This window comes from Clupea harengus, chromosome 7 (genome assembly GCF_900700415.2).
Source record: "Clupea harengus chromosome 7, Ch_v2.0.2, whole genome shotgun sequence".
Classification (NCBI taxonomy): domain Eukaryota; kingdom Metazoa; phylum Chordata; class Actinopteri; order Clupeiformes; family Clupeidae; genus Clupea; species Clupea harengus.
In genome coordinates, this window is record NC_045158.1 from 17431935 (window position 1) to 17451588 (window position 19654).

A 19654-nucleotide genomic window follows, 5' to 3' on the forward strand; every position below is an offset into this window, starting at 1 on the left:
TGTCATGTGTCTGTGATTGTGTGTGTGTGTATGTGCACGTGATTGTGCACGTGATTGTGTGTATGTGCGTGTGATTATGTGCCTGATTGTATGTGTAGGTGCACGGGTTCTGGCTGGTCCAGGACGTGGTGCTGGCGGTTTTGGGGCGTGATGAGGTGGCCCCTCGCACCTCCCTCTCTCTGGCCCTCTCAGGCGTGACTCTCGACTCTCTGATGGAGCTGCAGCAGGTGAAGGGCCTCAAACCAGGGGCCGCACTACGCCTTGTGGAGGGTGAGATGATTCACACACACACACTCTTTCTCACTCTCTCTCCCACAAACACACACAGACATGCGCACACACACACACAGGTCCATGCTAGTGTGATGAACTCATGTTTTCCAAAGGAGTCATTTTGGCTCATGTTCCCCAGCAGCACAGTGTCTTATTGTAAACCTCTGACGTGCTCTAATCAGTGAAGCATAGCACACTTCTTTGAGCGACCGAGCATGCTGGGTGTGTGTGTGTGTGTGTGTGTGTGTGTGTGTGTGTGTGTGTGTGTGTGAGTGTGAGTGTGTGCATCTGAAGACCAGTTGAACTGGCTTCACTACTATGCAAATTGTCTTTGATTATACTGGACCATACCTGCCAAAATGCCTCTCCCCCACTCTCTCCCTTTCCCTCTTCTATCTCTCTCACTCTCTCCACCACTCTCTCCCTCTCCTCCACTCTCTCCCTCCTATATCTCTCTCAATCTCTCCCTCTCCCCCACTCTCTTCTTCCCCCCTTCTATCTCTCTCTCTCTCCCTCTCCTCCACTCTCTCCCTCCTATATCTCTCTCACTCTCTCCCTCTCCTCCACTCTCTCCCCCTCTCTCTCTCTCTCTCTCCCTCTCCCCCACTCTCTCCCTCCTATCTCTCTCTCACTCTCTTCATCTCCCCCACTATCTCTCTCTCTCTTTGTCTCCCCACTCTCTCTCCTTTCTCTCTCTTTATTTCTCCCTCACCCTCTTCCTCTCCCCCTCCCCCGTTTCTCTCTCTTCCTCTCCCCCTCTATCTCTCTCCTTTGCTATTACTTATTTTCTTTATCTCCTTCCCCGGTTGTCCCCCCATCTCTTCTTCTTCAGCCCCACTCTCTCTCTCTTTCTCTCCCTGCCAGGGGCGGAGATCCCATTTCATTGTAGGGGGGGACAATACATGGTCAAATTTCAGAGTGTAATTCCGGGGGGGGGGGACATGAAAAAATTGCTTTCACAAGAGCTAGCATAAACTGCTAAATACCGAATTCTCTTATCACATTTACAAACAGAAATTCGAAGTCATTTTAGAATTATCTAAACAGCATTAAATGTACTAACACGAAATATCTATTCACAGACAAATAATGTCCAAAGTTCAAGAGAACTTGATGCTCAAAATAAGTTATAAAACAGCTCAACAGGGAAACGAACTAGCAACCTTTTGATTACAATACAACTTCTCTACCTCCTATGCCACTGTCACTCTATATTACATTACCAGCATAGTTGATGGACCCCAGAAAAAGATGACATTAATTTAACTTCAGATAATTTAACAAATCTGAAGAGGCACTGAGATGTAGACCTACGTTTATTAACTAGCATGAACCTGCCCTGACAGGACAGTGTCCTAGACTGTCTAGCTAGCTATCTTAACTGTGTTAATTACCGGCATGCGTGTGTTATCGGCAAACGTTCACGTTGTCATGCCAATCCATTAATAAACTTATGTATACTTGTGCATATCGATTGGAACTTCGTAAATGGAGTTTAGAAAAAAACTTCTTCTTTACATGTTCTTACTGCGTTCGAGAATGAGGTAAATCTCTTTACATATCGTGTATCATAGCGGCAGCGACAGGGGACAGAGGAGGAAACAGTCTGACAATCTGACCGTGTAGGCTACTGGGCTGATTAACTGAAACACGGAGCTGCCGGTAGCCCTGCCCGTTGGAAACAGCATGTGAACCAAACCACTTTGAGGAATAGGGGGAACATGATTTTTCAACACTTAAAAAACACATTTTTTTACGTCTATAATTAGCACCGCTTGTGTCGTCGTATTTTTATTTAAAAAAAAAAAAAATGATTGTTGGGGGGGGACAACTTTATGGTAGGGGGGGACACGTCCCCCCCGTCCCCCCCGGGATCTCCGCCTATGCTCCCTGCTCTCTCTCTGCTCCCTCTCTTTACCCTTTAATCCCATGAAGTATCTCAGGTGTCACTGCTCGGAGTCACTCACCACACGAGACCACAGGAACACAACCCACACTTTCATAGTTTTTTCATTTGTGTGTGTGTGTGTGTGTGTGTGTGTGTGTGTGTATGTGCTCACATGTGTGTTTAAAAAAAAAAAAATAGTGAGTGACTAACTGTCTGAGTATTTTAGTGTCTGTTTGTGAGATAAAGAGTTGACCTTCAGTCTTGTCAATCTGAAATGTCACTCCAAAGGGAAAACAAATTATAAAAATGATTGTGAGTGTGTGTGCGCAGTTCAGGTGTGTGAGTGAGTGTGTGTGTTTGTGTGTGTGTGTGTCTGTGTGCGTGTTTGTGTGAAACTATGTGGTTGTGTGACTGCAAAGGGATATCAGTTATGTGTTTATGCACATTAAACATTATGGCATATGTTTGCATACATTTACATGTCATTGTGTGTTTGAGAGACGGTGTAGTTGGGTGAATGCACAAAGATATTGTTTGGCATTAGAATTTTTTTTGCAAAGTTTGCATTTTCATGTTTGCATATTTTGTGTGTGTGTGTGTGTGTGTGTGTGTGTGTGTGTGTGTGTGTGTGTGTGTGTGTGACAGACCCCTACTCTCCACGTTCTGCTCGTGCTCATCTGGCAAGGGTGCAGGACCTCCTGAGAGCAGAAGGACCTCATGACTCCCTCAGAGATGGCAGATCCCCCAGCATTCTCAACACACTCACACACACACACACCACAGGTGAGGCACACTCACACACACACCACAGGTGAGGCACACACACACACACACACACACACACACACACACACCACAGGTGAGGCACACACACACACACTCTTAGAGCAGCAACACCTCATGACTCCCTCAGAGACGAAGGATCCCCCAGTGGTCTCAATACACTGACACACACACACATACACACACATCATAGGTGAGACACACACACTCACACACACACACAAACACACACACCACAGGTGAGGTGCACACACACACACACACACACACACACACCACAGGTGAGGCTCAAACACACACACACACACACACAAACACGCACACACACGCACACACACACACACACACACACACACACACACACACACACACACACACACACACACACACACACACACACACACACACACACTCACTCTTAGAGCAGCAGGACCTCATGACTGCTCATGACTCCCTCAGTTCACATGCACACCTGCATGACTCACTCACAGACTCATCAATGATTAACACCAAACACCAGGTAATGCTGTCTGTTCCCAGGGTCCCCTTGTACTGATGACATATTTTATTAGAGTCTATACTACATGAGATCCCTTTTAATAGCATCCAATAATACGTTTGCTATTTTAATGTTGTTTTAACAACTATGTTGAGTAGACATACACATTGCTAACATGTTATAGCTGATTAAGTAAAAATAATGTAACTATTAATATCAAGTAGCAACAAATAATAACATGTGTTCACTACTATTGCTATCCATTAGTATTAACTTGCTAATTGATGTAGTGTTACCAGTATTAACTGGTAATTATTATGGCCCGATAGCTCAGCTTGTAAAGCATAGGTTTTCTAGAAAGAGATTGTATTGAGATATCTGTATTGTAAGTCACTTCGGATATAAATGCTGAATATAAGTGATATAAGTGTGAAAGTAAATGGTATGATTTTAACTGGTTAGAAATAAATACTTACTTCTAATAAATAGATACTAAATGCTAACTACTGAGAAATAAATACTAATACTAATCTTTGATCAGAAGGGACTAGTTAAGTTAACTAGACTAAGCAGATGAGCAAATCACGTGTAATGACATGACTGAATCAGTGTTGATTATTGTGGTGTCAACCTGCTGTTACTCAGATGCCCCCCCTGCTGGCCACTCCTCTAAGAGTCTAAAGCGCTCGGCCAGCAACACCAAGACAGACCAGCCCGGCCAGGAGACCCCCCCTCCAGAGTACATCCTACCTGGAGCTACAGAGCTCCCCCCTCTGGCCACTCTGCTGCCCGCAGACCCACACAGCGAGGTGAGTACCACATTACACACACAGGCACACACTCACACACAGGCACACGCACAAAAACACAGTGAGGAAAATACAGTAGCATACACACATGAACACACAGATAAATACAAAGAGGTAAATTATTTTACATACACACATGGTTTTCAGACTGATGATGAAGAAAATTATATGGATGACAACCTTGATGATTACATTTACATTTAGTCATTTAGCAGACGCTTTTGTCCAAAGCGACGTACAAGGGAGAGAACAGTCAAGCTAAGAGCAATAAAAGAACCTGGTGTAACAATAAATACTACTTTACATAAGAAATAGAAAAAACGACCTAGAAAGGAAAAGAAGTGCAGGAATGTAACTGCTGAAGTGCAAGTTAAGCGCTAGTCAAGGTGCTAGTTAGGAAGGGAGGTGCTCTCTGAAGAGTTGGGTCTTCAAAAGCTTCTTGAAGGTAGAGAGGGACGCCCCTGCTCTGGTAGTACTAGGCAGTTCGTTCCACCAATGAGGAACTACAAATGAGAATAGTCTGGAATGCCGTGCTTGCACAGACAGCAGTGCCAACCGACGCTCACTAGACGGGCGAAGCGTCCTGGGTGTAACATTTGCCCTTACAAGAGCATTTAAGTAGGTGGGAGCAGAACCAGCAAGCACTCTGTAGGCAAGCATGATGGTGGAAGTGGTGGTTGTGGCATTAATGATAAATGATAAATTGATGATGATGGTGAAGATGGTGATGGTAATGGTGGAGAGGCAGTAATTATGAAGTCTTGATGATGATGATGATGATGATGGTGATGATAATTTCCCCTCAGGTTCCGACCTGTCTGTTGGACCTGTCACTCAGCTGTTGGAACCCGCCCCCCGGCCCCAGGAAACTTCAGGGTGACTTCCTGTACATCAGTGTGCACACGCGGGAGGGGCGGCACTTTGACATCACCTCCTGTCCCCGTGGCTTCTTCCTTAACAGGTGAGCAGAACCTACCTGATAGAACCTATAGAACCTATAATCTCAGTTCAAAGCAAGACTCCCAGATCAGCATTAAGATTATGACTAAGCATTGACACCGATGACTAATGATCCCTGACATGTTTTCATGTGTGCTGTGAGTAACTCACACTTACATTCCTGCACTTTTTTTCTTCTTATGTTAAGTAGTATTTATTGTTACACTAGGTCTCTATTGTTCGTAGCTTGATTGTTCTCTCCTTTGTACGTCGCTTTGGATAAAAGCGTCTGCTAAATCACTAAATGTAAATGTGTAATGTAAATGAGTAATCATGCATTATAGCAGTTATACATGCATGAAATAAATTATCTTTAATATTTTCTTATCACATTATTATATCACCAAGAACAACTAATATTTTAACTATGTATGTAATCTTGGGTCTGTGTTGCATATGTCTTGTTAAGTGTTTCATTGGCTGACAGGGTCAGGTGCATTCTGAGCGAGGTTTCTGATTGGTTGTTTGTGCAGGTCTACAGCTGAGGTGTTTGACCCTCGCCCCGCCCCCTCCAGTGCTGTCTGCCACTGCCTCTCTGACCTGCTGAGTCAAATCAGCCCGGAGTTCAAACAGAACCTCACTGCACTGAGAAACAGGTACACACACACACACACACACACACACACACACACACACACACACACACACACACACACAGACACACACACACAGACACAATAGTTCAATCAGAATCTTAAATGTACTTCCACAAACTCTCTATCAAGTCATAGTACTTTATGATATCTGCACTGTTCTGTTGGATAGTATATAACTTACATTCGGTTAATGAAGCATCATCTTGTATTAATTGGTGTGCAGTGTGACATTTACAATGTGAAAAATCTATGTGTGTTTATGAATATGTCACAGAAAGCAGCGTTCATCTGAAGAGGCGTTGGCCTCTCTGTACCGGGTGTTGAGCTGGCTGGGACCTGCCTCTGCTACACACTCCCACAGACATACCCACAGCAGCCCACTGGCTATACAGCAACACATCAGCCCAGAGGTGTGTGTGTGTGTGTGTGTGTGTGTGTGTGTGTGTGTTTGTGTGTGTGTGTGTGTGTGTGTGTGCATATGTAATTGTGTGCACGTGTGTGTGTCTGCATATGTAACTGTGTGTGTGTGTGTGTGTGTGTGTGTGTGTGTGTGTGTGTGTGTGTGTGCATATGTTATTGTGTATGTGTGTGTGTGTGTCTGTGGATGTGTATGTGAACGTGTGTGTGTGTGCATATGTAAGTGTTTATGTGAGTGTATGTTTGCATATGTAATTGTGTATGTAAGTCTGTGTGTGTACATTTCTCTCTCTCTCTCTGTGTGTGTGTGTGTGTATGTGTGTATGTAAACGTCTTTTGTTGTTTCTCAGACTCCAGACTGGAATGAGGAACTGCAGGCAGCCAGAGATCTGCCACACAAGACCCTGGAGGAGAGACTGCAGAGAGACAGAGCCATTCAACAGGTACATACACACACACACACACACACACACACACACACACAGACGCACACACACACACACACACACACACACACACACACACACACACACACACACACACACACACACACACAACTGGACATATCTTGAGAAAAGGGCTTTTCCCAACATTCCAAGATGATTCACATTAAACCCACCCAAAGTGATCTCCACACCCATCCTAGAGCTGCTATCATGTGGATGAGGCAATGGCATTAAAGACAACATCTTCAGCACTAGTAATGCAGCATATTGTGTGAAAGTTTAATGTTTTATCAGTCAAATTGCACTTTCCTGCCAATGTTCCCCTCTCTCTCTCTCTCTCTCTCACTCACTCACTCACTCACTCTCTCACTCTCTCACTCTCTCACTCACTCACTCACTCACTCTCTCTCTCTCTCTCTCTCTCTCTCTCTTTCTTTCTTTCTTTCTTTCTTTCTTTCTTGCTTTTCCCTTGTTCCTGTCATTAACATCCTGTCTGTCAATCTTTTGACCTCTCAGACAGTTACTCAATCCCTTAGTCACCTTTTACTTCCTCTTGTCTCCACCCATCCAGGTCAACAGCGCCTTTGTATGGGCAGCCACACAGGGGGCGGAGACTGTGATTGATGGCTGTGTGGAGCCAATCAATAGTGCTATGGATGACCCAGCCTTCTTGTGGAGTGGTGTGTTTCTGAGCCAGGGCGGAGCAGCCGGTACTCTCCTGGGCGGGGAGAGAGGCAAGAGGGCTGCCCAGCGTCTGGAGCTCAGGGCTGTTCAGGTACCATTGACCTTTGACCTCCATGACCTATGTTGCTGCGATGTCCATAACTTGTGACCTTTATAATCTGACAAGAAGGATCAATTATCTTTTTATGTCCATAGTTATATTATGAGGCATATTTGTATACTCATGTTGTATCCTTTCAGTTTTTGGGAGTACATACAATTTTAAGTGTAAAGCGTTTTGTAGATGCCACTTCTATAATGCAGTTTTCTCTATGATATGCTAAATGTGATTTGTTTCAAATGAGTAAAAAATACTTACATTTCCATTCATGCGATTGCTTATTCATTACTGCATACATTCACTCATTAGTTTTAATCCACATAATCCCCTGATGTAAATGTCTTCCCTCCCATTATATATACTATATGTGTACATAAATACACCCACTCTTCAATCCAGCCATTTACCCATTCATGCACACACATGTGAATCCATCCATCTGTCCTGCTCTAAATGCCTAACAAGCATCCCTTGCTGTCTGTCCAGACCTACAGCCAGCTGGAGGGGGAGCTCCAGGGTCTCCACACGCTCCCCACCGCGGTTGTGGACTACCGCGGGGTGCGTCTCTCCGCGCAGGCCCTTGCCCCCGGCCTGCAGGGCTCAGAGGCCGGGGCCCCCCGTGGCCTCCTGTACGGCTACACCGCGGGGCCCATGGAGAACCCGCACCGCAGGAAGCTGCTGGAGCTCCTGGCTCAGTCGGCCAAGGGCCTATCCCTGCAGAGGCACGCTGTGGTGGGCCCCGCCGGCCATCAGGTGCCCCTCTTCACCTCTGTGGATGCCCAGGGGCTTCTGGGTGCGGACGGGCGCTACTATGTGCTGGATGTCTTCCGTACCATGCCCGCAGATGCCAACTACCAGCGTGCGGAGGAGGAGAAGAGTGAAGAAGGCAAGGCCGAGGGCATGGGGCAGGTGGAGGGGGAGGAGGCAGTGGTGAACTCTGACCTTAAGGAGACACCCGGGTTCCCTCACGGACTCTGCCGCCTGCGCCTCGAGCTGGTCAAGGCCTTCATACAGAACAAGTGAGTGTGTGTGTGAATGTATATGCAAGTCTACGCTTATGTGTGTATGTACACCACTTTACATTTATATAGATGTTTTGGCCTTCATGAATTAAAATTGTATGCATTTGTATAAGCTTTCCTGTGTGTTTATATATGTGTGTGTGTGTGATACTTCACGTGATACTCCTTTCCTCTTCTCGCTCAGAAACACCCAGTTCACACAGCGAGTCAGAGAAAGGATGGAAGAGAACGGTGGGGTGGAAGAGTGTGTGAAAGACGGTAAGAGGCAAACAAGTTTCATTGCTAAATCATTTTATTTTACTCTACCCTCGTTACATTGCAATAATGCCAACAAGTAAAGTGTAACACAGTAATTATCATTGCAATAATGCCAACATGTGTGTGTGTCTGTGGGTGTGTGTGTGTGTGTGTGTGTGTGTGTGTGTGGGTGGGTGGTGTGTGTGTGTGTGTGTGTGTGTGTGTGTGTGTGGTGTGTGTGTGTGTGTGTGTGTGTGTGTGTGTGTGTGTATTTCACAGGTGATCCACGAGGGGCAGAGGCAGTGAGAGGGGCATGTAGAGATGTGGGCTCCATCAGTGACATCATCTTTGAGATGCGCTTGAACCCCAATGTTTTCACCCCAGGTATGGGTTCTGCCACTTTACCACCCTTCAGCCCCCCTAATTACCTCTTGTATTGCAGATGTATCCGTTCACAATAGATATTACTGTTAATGCCCCCATGGTACTTTACATTCCCTGTGTGTGTGTGTGTGTGTGTGTGTGTGTGTGTGTGTGTGTGTGTGTGTGTGTCTGTGTGTGTGTGTGTGTGTGTGTGTGTGTGTGTGTGTGTGTGTGTGTGTGTAGGAGTCGAGTTCCCTAGCTCTGAAACTGCAGTGATCCAGCACCAGAAGACATTACTGAGGGAAGCAGGCTCATTCATTCTGACACACCAAATACCAGCACTGGTGAGCTGACACTCACTGTTCTACTTAAATGAGCCTATCCACACATCCAGCACATAAGAGCTGCCCTGCAGTGCTAAGGACTGTCCACACTGCCCATTAGGGGTTCAGTTTACCTACATTAAATCTGAGACCTTTACTGCCTCCACTCACATTACAGTTTTACTTTTATGATGCATGGTATCTATTATCGTCATGATGAATCTTCCATATGGTTCATGCTGCACAACTATATACATTTACACATTTACATTTAGTCATTTAGCAGACACTTTTATCCAAAGCGACGTACAAAGGAGAGAACAATCAAGCTACGAGACCTAGTGTAACAATAAATACTACTTTACATAATAAATCAATAAAAGAGCAGGAATGTAACTACTGTAAATGCGAGTTAAGTACGTATACTACTATACTACATTAATAACATGTGTCATGCAGGTTTACTATAATATGTTATGACAACATCCTTGTATGAAAAATAGGATTTGATATGTTTGTGTGTGTAGTTGGAAGACTGTTTGCACTGCCGAGAGATGCCCATAGATGGCGCCGCTCTCTGCCATGTCCTGCATGAAAGAGGAATCAACCTGCGGTACCTGGGTCAGCTGACCACAGCCATCAGCCAATCAGAAGACAAGAATCGTCTTCGGCACATAACAGTAGGTCTAATTTAACCACCAGTCAGCATCTGTCATTTCACTCTGGGTGAATATCCGGAACTATAACTGATATTCTATTCACTCCACTTTTTCAGAGATTGGCATACAGCGAGATTGTATTGCGTTCAGCCAAAAGAATCTTCAACAACTTCTTACAGGTAGAGTTTGGGTATATTGCACCGTAACATACTACATAACGCTGTCTACAAACTAGCTTGCCAATAAGTTTATATTAATTGTCTGCATTTAATTGTTTCATACTGCCAAGGTTTAGGTGTTGAAATGCTTAATCTGTTGAATCTTTGATGAAGCGATTTCGATTTAAATAAGTCTGCCATTTTGTCTTTCCTGGTTCTCTCTTATTCTCTCCTCTTCAGCCAGTAGAGGTGTCTAGTCTGTCTGCAGCTGTCAGTCATTTCCTCTGCTGTCTACTGGTGCCTCACCATAACCCCGCCTCTCCTGGGGAGGAGCCAAAGAAACGTTCCAGGAGACGTGGGCGTGGAGGGGGAGGGGCTTCCGACAGCATGGCCTGGAGCGTGTTCAGCGGGAACGAGCTGTGGAGCCTGATTGGTCAGGATGCCAAAGTGACCTACGGTCTCACAGAAGGACTGGGGTGAGATATTAAACTAGCATATATCATTCACCCATTAGCACACAACCATAATATGTTCCAGCATAGAAAAGGAAAAGACACATACCTGTTCACACCAGTTTTAAGGTTTATCTTCAGTGGAGAACTACTGGTCCAAACACATTGAATATTGCTCCACAATACATAGTCACAGACATAGTCACATTTCAGCATTGTATTCTTCTTGGGCTGTTGACAGAAGAGTTCGTGTTCACTGTGCACTTCCTTTTACAGGTGTACAGTTAGTAATTTCAAGACTCTAGAACAATAAACCAGATACTCTTTGTAATATTGTTGTTGTTATTGTCTGCATGTTGCAGTTTTTTAATTATGTAACTTGCAATTAAACCACTCTAAATCACCATTGCCAATCAGTATTGGATTTATCCACTTGCCTGTTAATGAAATTGAGACGTACAGGGCTGCCTATAATACCCCTCTGTTGAGAGTGGAGGGAGGGAATTTGAATAGAAGTCTGAAATAGGAGGGTGAGCTCAGACTAATTTGCTCAATAACATTGACTTATTCCTGAATGTTGTTGCAGTACCAGCGCTGACCACCTGGTGGAGCACTATGGAGTGCAGAAGATGTCTCTACTGAGGGAGTTTTGTCTAAAGACTGGCATACAGGTGAGTGTGTTGAATCCCACTGATCAATTTAGGAACTAAAAGCAAAGCAGCTGAACACAATCAAATGACTGAATTTACTGAAACTGAGCATAATATTGTTGAGAGAATAGCTTGTAGCCATACAAATCTCAAGCCAATATTTGGGAAAGAATTGGATGTTGTATAATTTGGCTGTTCCCTTCTTCTTGTATGGCATCCTTACTATTCAACACTGAATGTAATCTCCTGTTATTGAATATAATTCATTATACATTATGGACTTATGGAAGTACTGTGACAGGGACATATGATATATCATATGATGATAGATAAACTATAATAACCTTCTGGAGGACGTTGTGTTTTATGTCCTTTGCTGTTTTTGTTTTCCTGTGTCACAGCTCAGACTGAGAGACTACATCCTCGACAACCGTAACAAGGCGCCCATCGGGCCCGACGACGTGTACAACATCCTACCTGTGGTGAAGCACCTCACCATGACTACCCAGGATGCCTCACGGATGTTCCATGCGGCCCAGGGTTACCTGCAGAAGGGTGAGTCTATCCGTGTGACTGAATGAGCACTGGGAATGAGATTCATATGTTGACCCCTTATCAAAGAGATGTGATCTCTCTCTCTCTCTCTCTCTGAGTCTGCATTATACCATATCTCTCTCTGTCTTGTGTCTCTGTCCTTTTGGATATGTGCTGACTCAGTGTGACTTATGGGCTCTCTTCTTTTATTTCTCGCTGTCTCTTTCTGTCACTCTATCTCTCATTTATTTGTCTTTTGTGTGTGTGGTCTCTTCCTCTCTCTCTCTCTCTCTTTCTCTGGTGTGTTCTGTCTATTGTGGCCATTCTCTCTTTTGTGTTCTCTGTGTACCACTACTTTATCTGAAATCTGTGTTATGGAGTGTTCTCGTTCTGAAGCGTGTGTGTGTGTGTTTGTGTCCTCAGGCCAGTTGGACAGGGCTTATGAGCAGCTGAAGGAGGCGGCCTATCTGTTTGGACGTGTGTGTGATGACCTTCACCCCAAAGCATGTAGCTGCCTCAGCCTTCTGGCCAAAGCAGCCTACCTACAGGGCCGTCCTGCAGAGGTGTGTGGTTGTGTGTGTGTGTGTGTGTGTGTGTGTGTGTGTGTGTGTGTCCATGTGTGTATGTGATATCCTTGCAATATGTTTAATTTCCATGTATTTATTTGTCCATACAAGTGTGTGTGTGATGTATTTCTGTGTGTTTGCATGTGCTCACAGCAGTGGTAGGTATGTGTGTGTGTGTGAGAGAGAGAGTGTGTGAGTGTGTCAGTAAACATACTGTGTTATGATTGGTTGATATTCTACCCATAATTCTCTGCTCTGCCCCGCCACCTCCAGGCTCGTAGTGTTCAGCTGAGGGTGGTGGTGATCAGTGAGAGAGTGCTGGGCTTCGACCACCCCAACACCATCAAGCAGTATGTGAGTAGTACAGCGGAGACACTGAACACTAAATCTGCGTATCACTCATCCTACTCTACCCCAACACCGTCAAGCCACATGTTAATACACAGGAAACTGTCCAAAACACTAAATTTGAACACAAAACCTAATTAACACTCATTCTACTACACTTGTGGACTATCCAACAGCATGTTAGTACACAGGAAACTGTCCATTAAACAAACACTAAACAGTAGCACAAAATCCAGCAGTGTGTTAGTACACATTCAATGACTTGTCAAACCTAAAAGTTGCACGGCACAGTTCTATAGCACAGGTAGTAGACCAGAGGACAGTATCCCCCTAGAAAAACACCCCTACTCACTTACTCATTCAGTCATCGCAACATAACACCCCTACCCACCTACTCATTCAGTCATCGCAACATAACACCCCTACTCACCTACTCATTCAGTCATGGCAACACAACACCCCTACTCACCTACTCATTCAGTCATCGCAACATAACACCCCTACTCACCTACTCATTCAGGCATGGCAACACAACACCCCTACTCACCTACTCATTCAGTCATCGCAACACAACACCCCTACCCACCTACTCATTCAGTCATGGCAACACAACACCCCTACCCACCTACTCATTCAGTCATCGCAACATAACACCCCTACTCACCTACTCATTCAGTCATCACAACAAAACACCCCTACTCACCTACTCATTCAGTCATCGCAACATAACACCCCTACTCACCTACTCATTCAGTCATCACAACAAAACACCCCTACTCACCTACTCATTCAGTCATCACAACAAAACACCCCTACTCACCTACTCATTCAGTCATCGCAACATAACACCCCTACCCATCTACTCATTCAGTCATCGCAACATAACACCCCTACTCACCTACTCATTCAGTCATGGCAACACAACACCCCTACTCACCTACTCATTCAGTCATCGCAACATAACACCCCTACTCACCTACTCATTCAGTCATCGCAACATAACACCCCTACTCACCTACTCATTCAGTCATCGCAACATAACACCCCTACCCACCTACTCATTCAGTCATGGCAACACAACACCCCTACTCACCTACTCATTCAGTCATCGCAACATAACACCCCTACTCACTTACTCATTCAGGCATGGCAACACAACACCCCTACTCACCTACTCATTCAGTCATCGCAACATACGAATAACAAGAACTCAATACATAGATAGAAATATTAATGATGGTACTATTTGGCCACTATCATCTGTCTATCCCTACCTTCTTGTTCTATCTATATCGCTCACATTACTTATTACTCTCTCTCTCTCTCTCTCTATCTCTCTCTCTCTCTCTGTAGGCTCTGTTGGCTATATATCTGTACGCTGGCGGTGAGACGGCTCTGGCCCAGCGGTGTCTGTATCGCGCGCGTCTCCTCCTGTTACTGGTGCACGGAGAGGATCACCCCTACATCGCCACCCTGGATGTAAGCCACTACCCACAGTTCCTCTGAAAATACCCACAATCCACCCACCGTGATTCTCTCAATGGCCATCTCTGCCGTTTCTAATGTCTGTCCCACAATGCCTCCCTCAGCTATACATAAACCCTTGTGAAACTGTACACAATTCCATCCACCTCATCCTAAATCTAATCTAAACCTCATCCTATAGTGTTAATATTTACCATCTGTAGTTCTACACCTATAGTCACCACCCTTTCCCCCTCCAGGACAGGTCCCTACTCATTATTGAAGATCCATGTGAATTTTCACATATCTTGAGCCATCCTTTGTCCAGCAATAAACATTGCACAAACAAGTTCAAACTGGTGTCTGTAATTCATGGAAGAAAATGACTTGTGATGTGATTTGATGTGGCCTTCTTGTTCCTATCCCAGAGTTCCCTTGGGTTAGTGTTACAGGGGAAGCAGTCCATCCAGTTCCTGCAGAATGCCCTCAAAATCAATACCTTCTTCAGAGGACCTATGGACGTCAAGACTGCCCTCAAGTGAGATCACTATACATGATTCCATACATTAGTATTGATTACCAACTTCATCTTTACAGTATTGTATGTTAAAGACTACATATGGACCATGGCCTCATTTTGTCATTTGTAACAGGGATTTCCTTTATACATATGAAACACCCTGAAGTATACATGTGTAGTACCTTGTGATTTTTAAAATTATGTATTGTACGGCAATTTATATAAATACTGTACCTCATATTCTTGACTCATAATGATTATGGCTCATTAACACTTTCTCTGTGGCTTTTCCACAATTTAGCCTATATTCCAGTTGGGTCATTGATGTATGCGCCTGTATACAGATACATTGAATTAAGAGGTCATAGGTTGGGGGGTAAAGGTCACTGAGTGTTGTGTTGTGTCTATGCAGTCACCACCTATTGGCCCAGAAGATGTGTGTAGCAGAAGACTATAGAGGAGCCATGGCCCAGGAGAGAGAAGCCCTAACAGTGTTCCAGAACAAGGTCAGACAAGTTTCACAAACACACATGCACACATGCACACAAACACACGTACACGCACACAAACACACAAACACACACACACACACACGAACACACAAACGCACACAAACACACAAATGCATATAATCGGTTGTGCACCCATGCAGGTACAAATACACACACACTCAATGACAACAACAAACAAGAATTAAGGAACAAATTAAGAAATAAATGCATTGTGTAAAACATATGGTGAAGGATATAAAAAAGAAAACAATTAATTTGACTAAATCTAATTGTCCTGATGTTTATTACAATTGTGTAGTTAGTGATTTTATTTTAACTCCGGAGTTACAGTAGCAATTAAACATTTGTGTGCATATGTTTGTGTCATAGTGTGGTGAGGACCACCCGCAGACCAAATGCAGTGCTGAGTTTCTGAAAGCAATTACCCAGCAGGCTGTGCGCGTGGAACGTTCCCTTCGTCAGGGAGGGGCCGAGCTTTCTGACTCTGCCGCACTCGAGGTAAGATGATTAACTCATGAAGAACCAGAGACCATAGGAGTTAGGTGTGAATGATTAGAAGGAAGTGCTTTAGGCAACTAGACTTTTATTCATTAATTGTATTCACCTTAGCATTCTCTTTTTCCTGTGTGCAGACCTTGGCGCCCTCTGCAGACACTACATTGGAACAGCTGGCTCTGGTCAATGGCATCCTAAAGACCTCCTACAGGTAGGTAGCACCTAGAAACTAAAACAAAAATCAAACACTGTTCAGTCATTGGAGATATAACTATAACAATTTATAACTAGAACAATATTATTATTATTGTTATTTTTATACAGCAAATTACTAAAAACAATCATAATCACGTATTTCTTTGAATTCAACAAATGATCCAACTCTTTCCCTTTTAGTGAGAAATTGCTTCAGCTCAAAGAAAAACTGAGAGAACAGAAAGCATCAGAAGAAGCCACAGACACAAAACCTGAAACCCCAGAAACAGCCAATGGAGAGCAAGCTGAAGAACAAACAACCAATGAGGGAGAGGTTGCAGAGGGTGAAACCACACCCACTGATGGAGCAGCCCAGGAGATGACCGATCAAATTGCAGAGGGCCATGTGGAGGAAACTCCTTCACCTGAGGAGAAAGCTAACGGTCAGTTGAGCACTACCGCTAAAGCTGAGTCGCCCATCCTCAATGGAAACTGCTCAGCAAGTGACACAGACGAAGAGGGAGGAGCTGGAAGAAATGAGGACCAATCAAAATTAACCAATGGAGAAGTAAGCCCCACAGCAAATGGTAACCAATCAGATGATGCAGAGCCAAAAGTTAACGGGGTGTCTGGGTCTCACGACGAAGAAGACAACACTAAAGATGGAGCACTGACTGCTGTGAGCAAATCAGGATCAAAGGTGGGTGTCTCCACAGAGACGGATACCCAATCAGAAGCTACCATGATCAATGGAGGAAACAACATCATGACCAATGGTGAAGTGGCCCCTGCACGGCAAGACTCCGAGTGAAAGACCAGCAACCAATCAGAAAGAAGGATATGTGAAGATTGGCAAAGTGAGCAAACCAATTAGAGCAAAAAGACACACCAACTAGGCAATTGTGGGTTTTTTTTGCAGAGTGACCAAAGATATTTGAATTTGTTTGAGCTCTTATTTCTACAAGGACCAAGTGCCATAGCACTACTATGGGATTCACTTTGATTCTAACCATGTGAGGTATAATTCTGCAGCACTGAGTACACATCCAAGGACAGTATTTTGTTTTGATTAACTTTATAAACACAGACCTTGCTTGAAAGCCTTACAGTCATCATTTTATTATGGTGCTTCATCATAGATGTGTTACACTCACATCCTCATATACCCAGGGTCTGACTCTGGGACTTAAAGTAACACTATGCAACAATTTGACACTTTTTGAGGTATGGTTTTATAGGCAACTAGTTTTGGTACCATCCTCAAATTCATTTTGATGGCATATGGTCATGTGAAGGACAGATAAACACCTGTGTCTTTCCCACTAGCCATCCAGGATATGCACTATGTAGTTCTGTGTTTCCTGGCTGGAACACCTTGCAAAAATGGAAGAAAAGCTTTCACAGCATTACATTGCCAGATATACTGCAAGTTAGTGTGACACCAGTTAGTGTGTTGGCAAGCTTCTATCAGTGTCAACTGGGCTGTTGGTGGTTTTTGCATGCCTTTTAGGTAGTTAGTGTGCTCGTTTTGGAACATAACTCCTTATTGCTGCTTTAAACTGAACTAAAAATAATCTAGTGCTCTTCAAGACATCACTTGTTTCCTGAACATGGGGGAAAGAAGTATGGGAAAAAAGAGAGAAGAGAAAAAACATAAAACACACACAAGACAAGGTTAAACAGTTTTTAAAAAGTAAAGAAAAGGCACTAGATGACAGGAAAGGGGGGGCTAGTAAAGGAAATGAGAGAGAAACCTGTTTTCTCCTCATGTGGTCTGCAGTGAATCAAAAACAGGGAAAAGTATTCGAGGATGAGAGGAAAGGGGGTAGAGAAAAGGAGATGAGAGAGGACTGCGTTGTCCCCTAATGTTGTCTGCAGTGAATCATGTATCTGGTGCTGGGAAGGGGTTGATACTCTCTGTCTGTCTGTCTGCCTAAAGGGTTTTTACATGGTTACAATAAACTAGACACTTTCACCAAAAGATCTGTTTTTGTCAGAGTTCTTTGTGTTTTTTGGTTGGATTTGGTTAAAACTCAGTGTGCTTTTGACATAGAGATGTGAAACAAATGTATGAGCCTTTGAGTCATTTATATTTTGGATTGGTATTCAGGTTAATTACACTGCATGCAAAGCAATCTACTCCATGCACATCATTTGTCCATTAACTTCAACTTACTTCTGTGTAAATCCCCATAAAACTAGAGAAAAATCACGATTTCTGATGCCACTCTATAGAGTTGTAAGCTCAAGATGTCCGAGTGCAGCTGGTACTGAACTGGCATTGGCTCATCTGCGTTTGAGGGGTGGGACTTAGCAATAGATAAACTGTTAGTTGTCAACAGTAAACTGGCACAGCTGCAGTCTCTGCAGCTCTCTGTATCTCTCCCTCTCTCTCATTCAGTCCTCATCTATCTATCTATCTATCTATCTATCTATCTATCTATCTATCTATCTACAGTATCTATCTATTTCTTTATTATTTCTTTCTCTTTAACATCTAACTTCCCCATGTCTTTCATTTTTTACCTCTCTCTCTCAATCACTCTCTCACTATCACTCTATCACCTTCACAAGCGTCTTTGGGTACTTACAAAAGCGCTATATAAGTTTAAGGTATTATAATTATTATTATTATTATTATTATTATATCACTGTATTACTATCATTATCACTCTATCTCTGTCTGTCTGTCTCTGTTTGTTTGTTTATTTCTTTCTCTCTATCCTATTATCTAACATCTCAATCAGTTTAATTTCTTTGTCTTTGTCTTTGTCTCACTCTTTCACTCACTCACTAACTGACTCTCTGTTCTCTCTCCCCCTTTATAAAAGACACTCTAACTCCCCCATCTATTTTTTCATGTGTCCAAGCTCTGTATAACACCACTCTCTTTGACTCAATTTCCCTTCTCCTCCCTCTCTATCCGTTTACATTTCTTCATTTGTTTGTCCATTTTTATGAGATTACTGAGATACGCTCTGTAGTATAGTCTTGTTCTCTTGCCTCTATGTCAGACCTGGACACACTCTCCTTTGGCATTGTGTCCATTAACACCAGAAAGATCTATTTAGGGACATCTAGAATGGCATCACTGTGTAGCTGGAACCAGCCTATGCAGTACAGGCAAATGCAGAATAGGCTGAGGCTGATTACTAGTGTTGTTAAACACAAAATTAAGTAAGCCTATCATTACCATGATACCTCACTACAGGGTTTAACATCCCTGTTTGCCTCTTCACTCGACAGAGAGAGAGAGAAAAATGGCTGTGTAAATGCTTGAATTTAGACCAGCAATTAAGTTCCTACAGTAACGTATCCTTTATGTCTAACAACTAAATAAGATGTGTTGCAAAATGTTTAAACTGAACCTAACCCTGGTCAAACCTGGTAGAACCTTGGTATGAAAGGAGTGTAAAGGCCGATTCATACTTCGGCGATTTCAGAAAAACGCACAGATACACAAGCTTTTTCACCCCTTGCAAGCTTCTTGCAAGCCCCTTGCAAGCTTTTTCACACCTTGCGTGCGTCGACCCCTTTATCTATCCACGCGTCAAAAATCTACACAAGCCTACACAAGCCTACACAAGCCTGCAAGGCTGTGATTGGTCTGCTGGTCTGATGACTACATCCTTTCTGAAGTCTCACATTTCCGGTTTTCATAG

At 43.7% G+C, this 19654-nt stretch overlaps 1 protein-coding gene across 1 annotated transcript; it reads left to right on the forward strand.

Annotated features, from left to right (window-relative positions):
* Positions 1–74: 74 nt before the first annotated feature.
* On the forward strand, positions 75–17973 carry si:ch211-166a6.5 (clustered mitochondria protein homolog). Its single transcript, XM_031570703.2, has 25 exons — positions 75–270; positions 2807–2944; positions 4089–4252; positions 5059–5213; positions 5725–5847; positions 6122–6257; positions 6615–6707; positions 7282–7485; positions 7981–8513; positions 8701–8774; positions 9033–9137; positions 9360–9460; positions 9967–10119; positions 10215–10277; positions 10497–10732; positions 11295–11379; positions 11760–11913; positions 12316–12455; positions 12732–12812; positions 14160–14285; positions 14699–14808; positions 15203–15296; positions 15672–15800; positions 15935–16008; positions 16194–17973. The coding sequence occupies exons 1-25, from the start codon at positions 213–215 to the stop codon at positions 16801–16803; spliced, it is 3939 nt and encodes a 1312-aa protein (XP_031426563.1). The 5' UTR covers positions 75–212; the 3' UTR covers positions 16804–17973.
* The last annotated feature ends 1681 nt before the right edge of the window (positions 17974–19654 follow it).

Coding starts and splice junctions, on each gene's coding strand:
- si:ch211-166a6.5 (XM_031570703.2), top strand. CDS start 213: ATGGAGCTGCAGCAGGTGAAGGGCCTCAAACCAGGGGCCGCACTACGC. Junction 9,138..9,359: donor CCCCAATGTTTTCACCCCAG/GTATGGGTTCTG, acceptor GTGTGTGTGTAG/GAGTCGAGTTCCCTAGCTCT. Junction 14,286..14,698: donor CCTACATCGCCACCCTGGAT/GTAAGCCACTAC, acceptor TTCCTATCCCAG/AGTTCCCTTGGGTTAGTGTT.